An 11,536-nucleotide genomic window follows, 5' to 3' on the forward strand; every position below is an offset into this window, starting at 1 on the left:
TACACGCGTATTGTCACCTGTATACACTTTTAAATCTAAATATCTACTACTCGACTGGACAAAGTGAAATAATATTAAATCAAGATTTTTAAAAGCTTTCTCGAGTTCAGCTACAAGAAAGCGCAATAAAGAATAGGATGTTATATTTAATAATGAACTCAACTCAGATCAAGGCGACTTTCGTATAACCGTTAAATGACAGTTCAAGATCAAACTCTTACTGTCTTATAATGCTCTTCTTGAAATTAAACAAGCTTTATCTTGAATATTATTTGATAGTGATAATAGTTCGAGTCTTATATCTCTCTGTAAAGGTGAATCCACACTAGGATATTTTTGCGTGCACAAACGCGCATTATTTGTGTAATAATATTCTAGAATTCTTTTGTGTTTTACGCATAAAATTCTTGTAAACATTAGAGTATTAGTCAACAAATGGCGCTTGTGCGCGCAAAAATATTCTAGTCTGAATCCATCCTTCGGTGAAATGGTCTCCAGTGTCTATTACCTATATTTATCATTACGATTTTTTTGGTTAAATGATATGGGGAACTTTAAATGGTGTTGTAGAAAGAAACGGGGGCGCCTTGAACTATTGAGCTATGGATTATTGCACTCGAAAAACAAGGAAGAGGATAAAAAGGATGGTGGCAGATGGAAAAAAGAAGTTGGACTCTCTACCGATTTTATCTGAAAGATAGGCGGTGTTTGCAGAGCTCAAAAAGTATACATATGTATACGTTTTGTTCCGTTCTCAAAAATTTAGATCATTTATGGTCTAACGTTGAAAAGACAGTCGTTTTATAGAATATCTCTAAAGATACATAGTTTTTTAGCTTGCTTTGGTTTTTTTAGGATCTCTCGATATGTATCCATAGAAATAAATTTTATTATTTAAAGTTCTTTTAACCTAAAATGTGTACGCTAACAGGCGCTTCTCTACTTTAGGCTATTGGTGTTGACCGGGGGGGCCTTTAGTTGCTGATCGAGATCACTAAGAAATGTCGGCCAGTGTATGTGCAGTGTGCACCAGAAGCACGTATCCGTATGAAAACATGACTGTATTTTTGCTTTAAAAAAATACATTTTAGCATCACTACTTTTATCTTTAATCAGTATATCGTCTACTCGTAACTTTACTGAAGATTTAATATTTAACCATTTCTCATATAAAAACAAAAGGAAAAACTTATTAAACAGGCATCTACAGTCTACAAGTCACTATGTGCATAAAATAATAATTGAACCCAAAAAGACAAAATCTTTTAAATAAAAAAAATATTATAGTTTTAATTATCCTATGTATTTATTGCACTTCATTAATGAAAAAAATATTTCTTATATAACTTTATTAAATTTAAATGTTAATATGATACTAATAAATGTCATAGTACCCACAACAAACTCAATATAACACAACATAACTAACAATCATTCACTGAAATCTTTACTGAAGATATTTAGCGAGTTTTTACCATGAGAAATATATGTAAGTAAAATAATGATATACTTAACAAAAATTTTGTGAAACAGTTAAATAAGATAAATAAGAAAACAGATCAGTGAACAGTTCACAACATACTAAGCCAAGTACACTCTCCCTGTAAAAAACGTTTGTAAAGGTGTGCTTCAATATTCCTCAGAGTTACTGTTAATAACCTTAACATGTTCCTTTGGTAATTCTTTGATGAATCGAGAATCACATGCTGGTTGCCACTGGTTATAGGTTTGCCTGCCTTTTGTACTTGAAATGAATAACCTCTCTTTTGCTCTAGTTATACCAACATATGCAAGTCTTCTTTCTTCTTCTAAAGCTTTACCTCCTCTATCTTCAAGCGATCTGTGATGAGGGAATAATCCATCTTCCCAACCAGGTAAAAACACACATGGGAATTCCAGTCCCTTAGCTGCATGAAGAGTCATAACGTGTACAGTGTCATCACTTTTTATATTATCAGTATCCATCACTAAACTAATGTGTTCCAAGAAGTTTTCAATGCTGTCAAAATTGTTCAAAGATGCAATGAGCTCTTGAACATTTTCTATTCTTGAAACACCCTTTTCTCCTTCACTTTCAAGCATTTTAATGTATCCAGATTGATTTACAATGATTGTTACAAGCTCAGCAAGCGGTTTTGAGCTTGCTATTTCTTCCCAATCTTTTATTTTACTTGTAAAATCATTTAGTGATGACTTCAATCTTTTAGCCCCTTTTTGATTACCAGCTATTATTTGAGCTGCTTCAAAAAAAGAGGTTTTGTTTTCTTCAGCAATTTGACTAATATTCTTGAGAGTTTTAGCTCCTATGCTTCTTTTTGGACGATTTATGATCCTCTCAAATGAAAGGTCATCACTATTATTTATAATAAGCCTTAAATATGCAATTACATCCTTTATTTCTTGACGTTCGTAGAATCTTAACCCACATATAATCTTATAGGGAATTGAATATTGTATAAAATACTCTTCCATAACTCTTGTTTGAAAAGCAGCTCTTACCAGCACTGCTATGTCACTATATTTATATTTAAGATTAAGCTTCATTATTTGGTTACACAGAAACTTTGCTTCCTGTTTCTCATCCTGTAATTTTGTTACAATAACCTTTTCTCCTTCATTATTTGTTGTCCACAAATCTTTCTTTAAACGAGCTACATTGTTATCGATAACATGTGATGCAGTTGCAAGTATATGGGATGTTGACCTGTAGTTACACTCTAGTTTAAAGGTTTTTGCATTATTAAACTTATCTGAAAATTTCAAAATATTTTCAACCTCTGCACCACGCCAACTGTATATTGATTGATCATCATCTCCTACACAACAAATATTTAAATGCCCTTTTGAGAGATAGTTTAACCAAAGATACTGTATTGAATTTGTATCTTGATATTCATCTACCATAATATATTTAAACTTATTCTGGTAATGGGACAGAACTTCCGTGTTTTGCTGAAACAGTTTTATATTATATAGTAATAAATCACCAAAATCAGCAAAGTTCAGGGATTTTATCTTGTCCTGATATTTGTGATAGACTTTGAGTGCAAGTGATTCCATTGACTTCCATGCATTTTTTACTTCAGAAGGTAATAGACATTTTTCTTTCCATTGCTGAATGATGTTCATAACGCTTTTTTGTTTATCTTTAACTTTCTCTTGCATTTCAGTCATGATATTTTTTATTACTTGGAATTGGTCAGCCATATCAATGATTGTAAAATTTTTATTTAAGCCAGCAATTTCTGGGTCCATGCGCAGGATTTTTGCTGCAATTGCATGAAAAGTCCCAAGCCATGGTATGTTTCTACCCGTGAGGTCAAGTACTCTTGATTTCATTTCATTTGCTGCTTTATTTGTGAATGTAACTGCTAAAATCTCATCACGGAAAGCGTAATTACTTTCAAGTATGTGCGCTATTCTTGAAATAATTGTTCTAGTTTTTCCCGTCCCGGCTCCTGCCAGTATCAAAACTGGTCCATTTACAGTAGTTACAGCTACTTGTTGCTCTTTGTTTAACATTGAGAAATAATCCTTCTCTGAAGACTGCGTTACCAAGTTCGCCATTTTGAATTATACAAAGCAGTATATGTACGTACATAAACGGCTTTCTTCTTTTTCTTAACTTTTTTACCACCTTGATCCTTCACTGATAATACTATTCTGGTTATCTGCTTACAACTTTTATTAAAATTGTCGATATTGTAGTCTATGTTACACTTTCTTAAGATTTAATATTCATTTTGTAGACATTACAAGGTTTTCTTTTTATCCTTTATACTTGATGAAACCGGTTGGGCCTTTGGGACCACCAAGGGGGTGACCAAGGGGGTGACACTGCCGTGTTAAGAAGTGGGGCCGTGATTGCAGCGCCACCTAGGAACTATGAGATTTTTTGGAGGAACTAACCGGGCTTTTAAGTCATATATAATTTCAAAGTTAAAGTTTAAAGGAAAATACTAAAAATAAATAATTACAATTATATAAAGGTTAAACATTTTTTTATTATATAAAATAATTTTACAAAATAGATATGAAACAAACATAACAAGTTTAATATACTATTTATCATTACATTATACCATAATTAAATAGTATAAAGGAAAAAATTATGAAATCATAAAATAACATACCTATCTATAGATTTATATGAAGGTGAAAACAGTCTAAATCTAACTTTTATTCCTCTCGTATAAAATTATACAATAATCTTCTTCGTCTCATTCAAAAACCTTAAAATGATTAAGCTTTTGATTGAAATAATGAAAATTTCTGTACTACTTCCTAAATGACAAATATATGAAGTTAATTTTGTTTTAATTTTATTGAGACTATATATATATATATATATTAGACCGTCTCAAATTTTTAAATATTTTTTAATGTACCTTACATCCCACTTGCCTCATTTTTTAATTTTATCTTTAACATGATTTTCCCGCAACATAGAGATTTTACGTTTTTCTTCCTATAGATCATGGAACGACCATTTGATTTTTCCATAACATTGACACAGACAATTTTTATTTAAATAAGTTTTGGTATACAAAACAATTTTCTACAATATATATTCTGTTGCAAATTGCTAGAAAGTTCAATTACACATTTTGTTAGAATATCTCGTTAGTCATTTTATTACTTTATTAATTCTCAGCAAAAAACAGCACAGTATATTCAACGTAGTGATTTTACATGACTTTTTGATACTTAAATTATTATAATTAAGAAATATCTAACCAAAGTTAAAATAAAAAGAGCTGATAATCTGTTTTTATTAAATATTCGTTTAGATTATTTTATATATAGTAATTTAAGCACGAAAATTATGTTAAAATACCACATTGAATATACTGTGCTATTTCATGCTAAAAAGGAAAAAATAATAAAATTACTAATGAGATGTTCTAAAGAAATATGTAATTAAACTACCCAGATAACATTTTGTGTACAGATTGGCAGCAGATTGCTAACAGAAATGCTCAAATTTTGTTGTCAGATTGCTATCAACTATAGAAACATTTGACTTGGTATTTGCCGTCAGAACCGGCACATACTATATAGCCTTCTAGCAGAATGACGCCAAAAACAAAACGGAATCTGTACACATAACCCGAGCGCAGATTTATAGCAGATTTGCGACAGAGTCTGCAGTACAGTCTCTGAAGGCAGATTAAAAACAAAAACAAAGCAGGATTTGTTACTCTATGTACGCTCTTTAAAATGTTACCCAATAAAACCAAAAATGTTGAATCAACGTAATTTCTTAACGCGTTATCTATAGTTGAAACAACGTGCCCTATGTCGCCAAAATCCACGTTTCTATCAACGGTTGATTTAACGTTTACACAACGGTTAATTTAACGTTTCTGTCCGCTTGAAAAAATTTTCGGATGAATAAATTGAATCGCGTGAATAATTTAACACTTCAATTTGCATTAAAATCACAAAATATTATAAGTTACCATTATACAATCAATTTTTACTTAAAAAAAAAAGAAAAAATATTAGGAGATGGCTGGACGCGAACCTGCGTGCAGCAGGTTTTTCCTCCTACACGTAATCTATATGAATTAATTATCTTTATATTGATTTCTATCAATCATCGAATCTTACACACTATAATAATCTGCATCCTAGAAGCACAGCGGACGATCCTTCGAGTCTCCTTTCTCCTGGAATTGGCTACAAATCGTAAAATAGCTGAAAGAATTTCTAACATGGCGCGCACCTTAACCACTAAGCTACGTTAGCATATGATAGATCGTTACAATATTGATGAATATGCAACTGTTATTGAAAATCACCTTACATTATTTTTTATTTCGAATTAAATCCTAAAAATCTTTGTTGTTAAATATTTTTATAAATTACAATTTTTTAATCATTTGAATAAATATTACTAAAAACAATATTTGAACTGTTTCCTTGACATAATTTCAGTTCACGAAGAAAACGTTGTGCTAACATCATTTAATCGTTGCATCTATAGAAAAAATCAATATTTAAAATACATTAGAAAGATTCCATCAATTCTACCGTTTCATATTAGTTGTGGAGAAAAACGTTGCTTCATCAACGGAAGTTAAACGTTATTTCTCTTGGAGAATACAACGTACGTTTAAAAAATGTTAGAAAGATGCCTTGTATTCAACCGTTTCGAATTGGTTATGGGTAAATACGTTGTTCCCTCAACGTCAATTAAACGTTATTTCTTCTGGATATTTATCATTATATGTTTAAAAATGTTCAGATATTATAATTAATACAATTTTAAACGATGTACCACCTAGTGGCTTTAACGTTGTTCTAAAAGACGGCGTCATGTTTATCGTTCTGCGCATGCGTCAAACAGCGTAAGACATTTAAGTTCAGGTACGCAGAGTCTGCTGCGTTTCTGCTGCAGATATGCTGCATTCTCTGACACAGGTTCTGTTGCGTTTTAGGTGCTAATCTGCCACAGGCTCTGCCAGAGAAAGCGGTATCATTTTGTTATTAATCTGTTAGCAGGAACTGACAAATCAGAATCGGTTTCAAATATGGTGTCATTCTGCTGACTGGATTTTGTATCAGAATTTCGTTTACTTTTGCGAAATCGGAAAACGCTATCTGGGAAATTGCCAACAGAAATGCTCAAATTTTGTTGTCAGATTGCTATCAACTATAGAAACATTTGACTTGGTGTTTGCTGTCAGAACTGGCACATATACTAGCCTTCTAGCAGAATGGCGCCAAAAACAAAACGGAATCTGTAAACATAACCTAGGCGCAGATTTATAACATATTTGCGACAGGGTCTGCAGTACAGGCTCTAACAGCAGATTCAAAACAAAAATAAAGCAGTAATTGTTACGCGGTGTATGTGCGCCCTTTAAATGGTTTTAAATTGTTATTTAAATCTAGTTATGGCTAATTTTCTTGAAAATTCAATAAAAACATTTTATTTTAATTTAAAGCGTTTCATTTCAATCTTTATTACCAGAATTATTTTTTCTTACATTATAAAATATTTACAGGAATACACATTCATATTAATAATACATATATAACACAAATTCTTTTTGATAAATTTGAAATCAAAAGAACTATTATCGGTCCTTAAAAATAACGTTTTGATTTTCCATAAAGTTAAATAATAATATGTATAATTTACAATGTATACCTGAGAACCTATCAGATAAGAAAGTATCAAAACCATTCAAAAGTTTTAAATGATGTAAGACAAGATTGTTCAAAATAGACAGAAACAATGGTATGACGAGTAACTAAAGAAAGAAAAGAAAGTAAAAATTATGAACAAACATTCCTAATTTGCATGTTATAAATTCGAATAATCGCTAGATATAAAGTACTCTCATATGAATATATAATATTATATAGTATCATTTAAATAATATGTGTGAAGGATTATTAGTATTAAATAAAAATTTATTATTTGAAGAATACATAAATTCATTTTATTTTTATAATTGTTTAATGAACCTATTTTATTTGTAATAAAATTCATAAAATTTTAAACGATGCACCAGCACCACCTAGTGACTACATTGTACTAACACATGCCGTTAAGTTTATCGTTCTGTGCATGCGTCACACGGCGTAAGACATTTAAATCAAGTACGCAGATTCTGCTGTGTTTCTGCTGCAAATCTGCTGCAGGCTCTGCCGCAGAGTCTACTGCGTTCCTGCTGTAAATCTGCTGCAGGTTCACTTGCGTTTCTGCTACAAATGTACTGTAGGTTCTGCCGCATAAAGCGATATCATATTGTTGTTAATCTGTTAGCAGAAACTGACAAGTCAGGTTCTGTTTCCAATATGGTGTCATTTTGCTGACTGGATTTTGTAGCAGAATTTCGTTTACTTTTGCACAATCGGATAAGGCTATCTGGATATTTACTACTTTCGATTATTTTTGTTTTAAAGCAAATTGATGGAATATCTTTTCAAATAGGTTTTAAATTATATTACTTACATCCTACATTTACTAAAAACCTGATGAACTTCACTTTTATCCCTTCGCAGTGCAAGAGGGTCATTGATAATTTCTTCCAAATCCTCATAAGCTTGCGCTGATGGTAAATTTCAAGGTGGCACAGTGTTTTTCTTTAGCCTACAAACAGAAGAACCCATCATCACATCATTTTTATCAAAATGTTTATAAAATACTTTATATTTATTTAAACCATTCAAAGATAGATTTTACAAACCTGGTTTCTAATTTGTTTGACTCATTTTAGTCCAATTACATTCATTGAAATGAAGTGTTCTCGCTCCTTGCTTTTGTTCGATCATCCTGGCACAATGCATAAATAGTTTTAGGGCATTTTCTTAGACATTCTAGTTGATTTTGTCACGCCCATTGGTTCTAAATTCTGTATACAACAAAAAATAGAAATTAAATCATTTTTTAATATTTCGTTATGCTGAAATTAACCTAACACCTTCGATAACATTGAACTTTACTTACTTCAAAAAAAAGAAAATCAGGTTGAAGTTATTATTATATAATTGCCCTTGTAGCTCCTGACACTTAAAAACAACTTTCAAACATCTTTCAGTATTTAAAATTACTGTCGAAATAACTAAACTTTAAGAGTATTTTTATACACATTTACGGTAAAAGACTTTCAACTCTTTCAAGCAGCAAGAAATATGGCGGTCGGAAAATGGCGGGATATCGGCGTCGTCAAAGTAGCGACACCAGCGCCACCTAGGAACTCTGAGATTTTTTGAGGAACTATAACGCTGCCCCACTTCGCCTATGAGAGTGTCTCCCCCCTGGGGACCACTTTGGGACAGTGAAGCCAGATCGTGGAGTCCGGATTCACTCTCGCGAAAGCCTCCTCACTGGACGTTTACGTTCGTGATCCGATCCAGATCACGATCCAACCTAGCCGCAGGAATGCAACGTCGGAAAAAAAAAATACTAGATGGATCAGAGGCTTCCGCGTGAGCTCGATCCGATCCGATCAGGAGATTCAGAGGGTTGGTGATCAGACTGATCAGACAGATTTGGCTCCTGCATTGGGGTATTACTGACGTACCAACAGCGAGCGGCATTGGTGTAATTGAAGTGACAATAACTATTATCCAAAATAATTTTAATTTAAAAAAATATAAAAAAGATAAGCTAATATTATAGAAAGCAATTATATTTAAAATGACATAAGCTTTCGGCATATTTCTGAAAATTCTTTTATATGGATATTGTACAAAGTGATAGAATTAATATTGATTTTTTTCTTTAGATTTATGAAATAGAATAATGAATAGAAGTTGACAATATAGCATGGGTATATTAATGCTATAGAATAAATAATATCTGAAAATATTTGTTTCTTTAATTACTATTTATATGTAACACATACCAGATCCATGTAAAAGTGTAGATTCTACTTGTTATAATAATAACTTAATTCTACATATATTGTAACGTTGCGTTCTCGCAACGTTACTATAGCTGCCATCTAGCGCTTTGCTAATCTCAAGCGCTAGATAGGCGGGTCGCGTACGAACTAGGGAGTTATCAACCGATAAGTATTGATCTAGGATCGATAACTTGTCGGCTCCCTAGTGCCGCGCGATGGGTGTAGCGGGGCAGCGGCGGGACAGGCGCAGGGCCTTACCTGCTTCCGCGGACTGCCCCGACACACGTAGTTTGGATGTCAAAGGTGACACTGATAGTGCCTCATAGTGCCCCGCCGCCGATATAGTGCGACCCCACCGACAGCCGCCACACAAAGCAGAAAAAATAAGAAGGTGCAGCGACTGCCAGGGAGCCGCGAACCCATATCGGACGACGGGACTCCCTAGCCCTTCGGGCCAGCCACCAAGGGCGAGAGCGATAGAAGGAGAGAGAGAGAGAGAGAGAGAGAGAGACGAGAGGAGAGCGAGATAGAGAGAGAGAGAGAGAGAAAAGAAGAGAGCCAGCCCTAGAAAGCTGAAGTAAGGGTGATTATTCGTTTTGTATCATAGTCCTGTGACGTCCCGGGGTGTGCTAGGGCTTTAGGGCTCGTAGCACCGAACGGTTTTATAGGGAACCGCTGGCCCGGCTCACCTGTCAAGGGTAAGCGGGCAACTTAGCGGAGTGGTCATTCCGTCGGACCTGTACATCGCGTCAGTGTGTGTGGAAGCGCGACTTAGTAAAAGTGTTCGCGATTACATCGACTCCGCGTGAGTTTGACCGTTGACAGGGACGTTCCCTTCAGTCATTTCAAGGCCGCGGACTTAGTATCATTATTGTGAGGACTCGCGACCTTAGGCTTACGGAAGTAAACACTCCGGGTCGTTGTTGTGTTTAAGTACGCGGGAACGGAGTGAGTGCGAATAACCGTCGCGGAACGCGCACGTGCGGAAAGAGGGACTTATCCGCGTAGCGCCGAGTAGTAGTTGACCTAGGGATCCGCCGGTGGCGCGCGAGTACCGCGCGACTCGGTTGGGCCGCCGCGGACGCCGACTAGTGGCTCGAGCGCGACGCTAGCTAGTACGTCATCGGGACTTCAGCCGCGTTCACACCACTTAGGCCGCGTCCACCCGTAGGACCTAGCGTAACTCACCAAGACCGTGTACCGCGAAACGGAGATTGTATTGAGCATTTCTTTTATAATAAAGAGAATTTAACCGAGATTAGCGAGTTATTGTATTAACACCCCATCCCCAATAGTCGCGTACGAGGGTTAGAACCCCCTCTGTATACATAAATATTCGGGTATTAATAAAAGTACTTCGAAGGCGCCCGGGTCTTGTAGGAAGTCGCCTATTGGGACGTGAACGCGATCGGTGAGGGATCACTCCTCCCTCCCCTTCTATACTATTCCCACGGATAGCCAGTAGCGTCACAATATGTTTAATGTATGATAAAAAAATAAATAGCATTTATAATACTTGAAACGATAGTATAAGCTTTGCTAATACTATGTGTCAAATAAAAAATTACCCACTTTATACATTTTAGTAATAATTACAAATTTATTATTATTTGGAAAGCTTATAAAATTTCTTTCTGAAGTCATATTTGAGCAGTGTCTCCTCTTCACAATTGCCTTATCAAGAATAAGTATAATTAGTGGAATCAATTGTTCAAGGCATATTATACATGTAAAGGGAATACGCCTGAGGTAAAACCTTTTACGAAGACATAATAGTACATTTTCTTATTTCTGGTAGCTCATATAGCCATATCACCTCTTCGTAAAAGGTTTTACCCCATGCGTAGTCCTTTACATGTGTAATATGCCTTCAACAATTGGTTCCACTAATTATGCTTATTCTTGATAAGGTACTTGTGAAGAGGAGACACTGCTCAAATATGACTTCAGAAAGAAATATTATAAGCTTTCCAAATAATGAAAAATTTTAAATTATTACTAAAATGTATAAAGTGGGTAATTTTTTATTTGACACATAGTATTAGCAAAGTCTATACTGTCGTTTCAAGTATTATAAATGGAATTTATTTTTTTATCATACGTTAAACACATATATATACAATTAAGTTATTATAACAAGTAAAATCTACACTTTTACATGGATCTGATAT

General features: G+C 34.2%; 1 protein-coding gene and 1 long non-coding RNA gene across 3 annotated transcripts; both read right to left on the reverse strand.

Annotated features, from left to right (window-relative positions):
- Positions 1-1,629: 1,629 nt before the first annotated feature.
- On the reverse strand, positions 1,630-3,567 carry LOC136778722 (probable DNA helicase II homolog). The gene has a single exon (XM_066735819.1). It carries the CDS (start codon positions 3,565-3,567, stop codon positions 1,630-1,632), a length of 1,938 nt encoding a protein of 645 aa, XP_066591916.1.
- A 3,913-nt stretch (positions 3,568-7,480) lies between these two features.
- LOC136778521 (uncharacterized) lies at positions 7,481-8,599 on the reverse strand. 2 transcript variants are annotated; one of them, XR_010823440.1, is made up of 4 exons: positions 8,465-8,599; positions 8,205-8,369; positions 7,970-8,107; positions 7,481-7,882 (listed from the first exon to the last, which is right to left on the reverse strand). It is a non-coding gene; the product is annotated as an uncharacterized lncRNA (long non-coding RNA). The 2 variants fall into 2 exon arrangements; XR_010823439.1 differs by having other exon boundaries at positions 7,481-8,107.
- Between the last annotated feature and the right edge of the window lie 2,937 nt (positions 8,600-11,536).

The sequence above is a fragment of the Prorops nasuta genome, unplaced genomic scaffold (assembly GCF_024137725.1).
Source record: "Prorops nasuta isolate Cenicafe-Biocafe unplaced genomic scaffold, Cenicafe_Pnas_1.2 PNAS00014, whole genome shotgun sequence".
NCBI classification, from domain to species: Eukaryota; Metazoa; Arthropoda; class Insecta; order Hymenoptera; family Bethylidae; genus Prorops; species Prorops nasuta.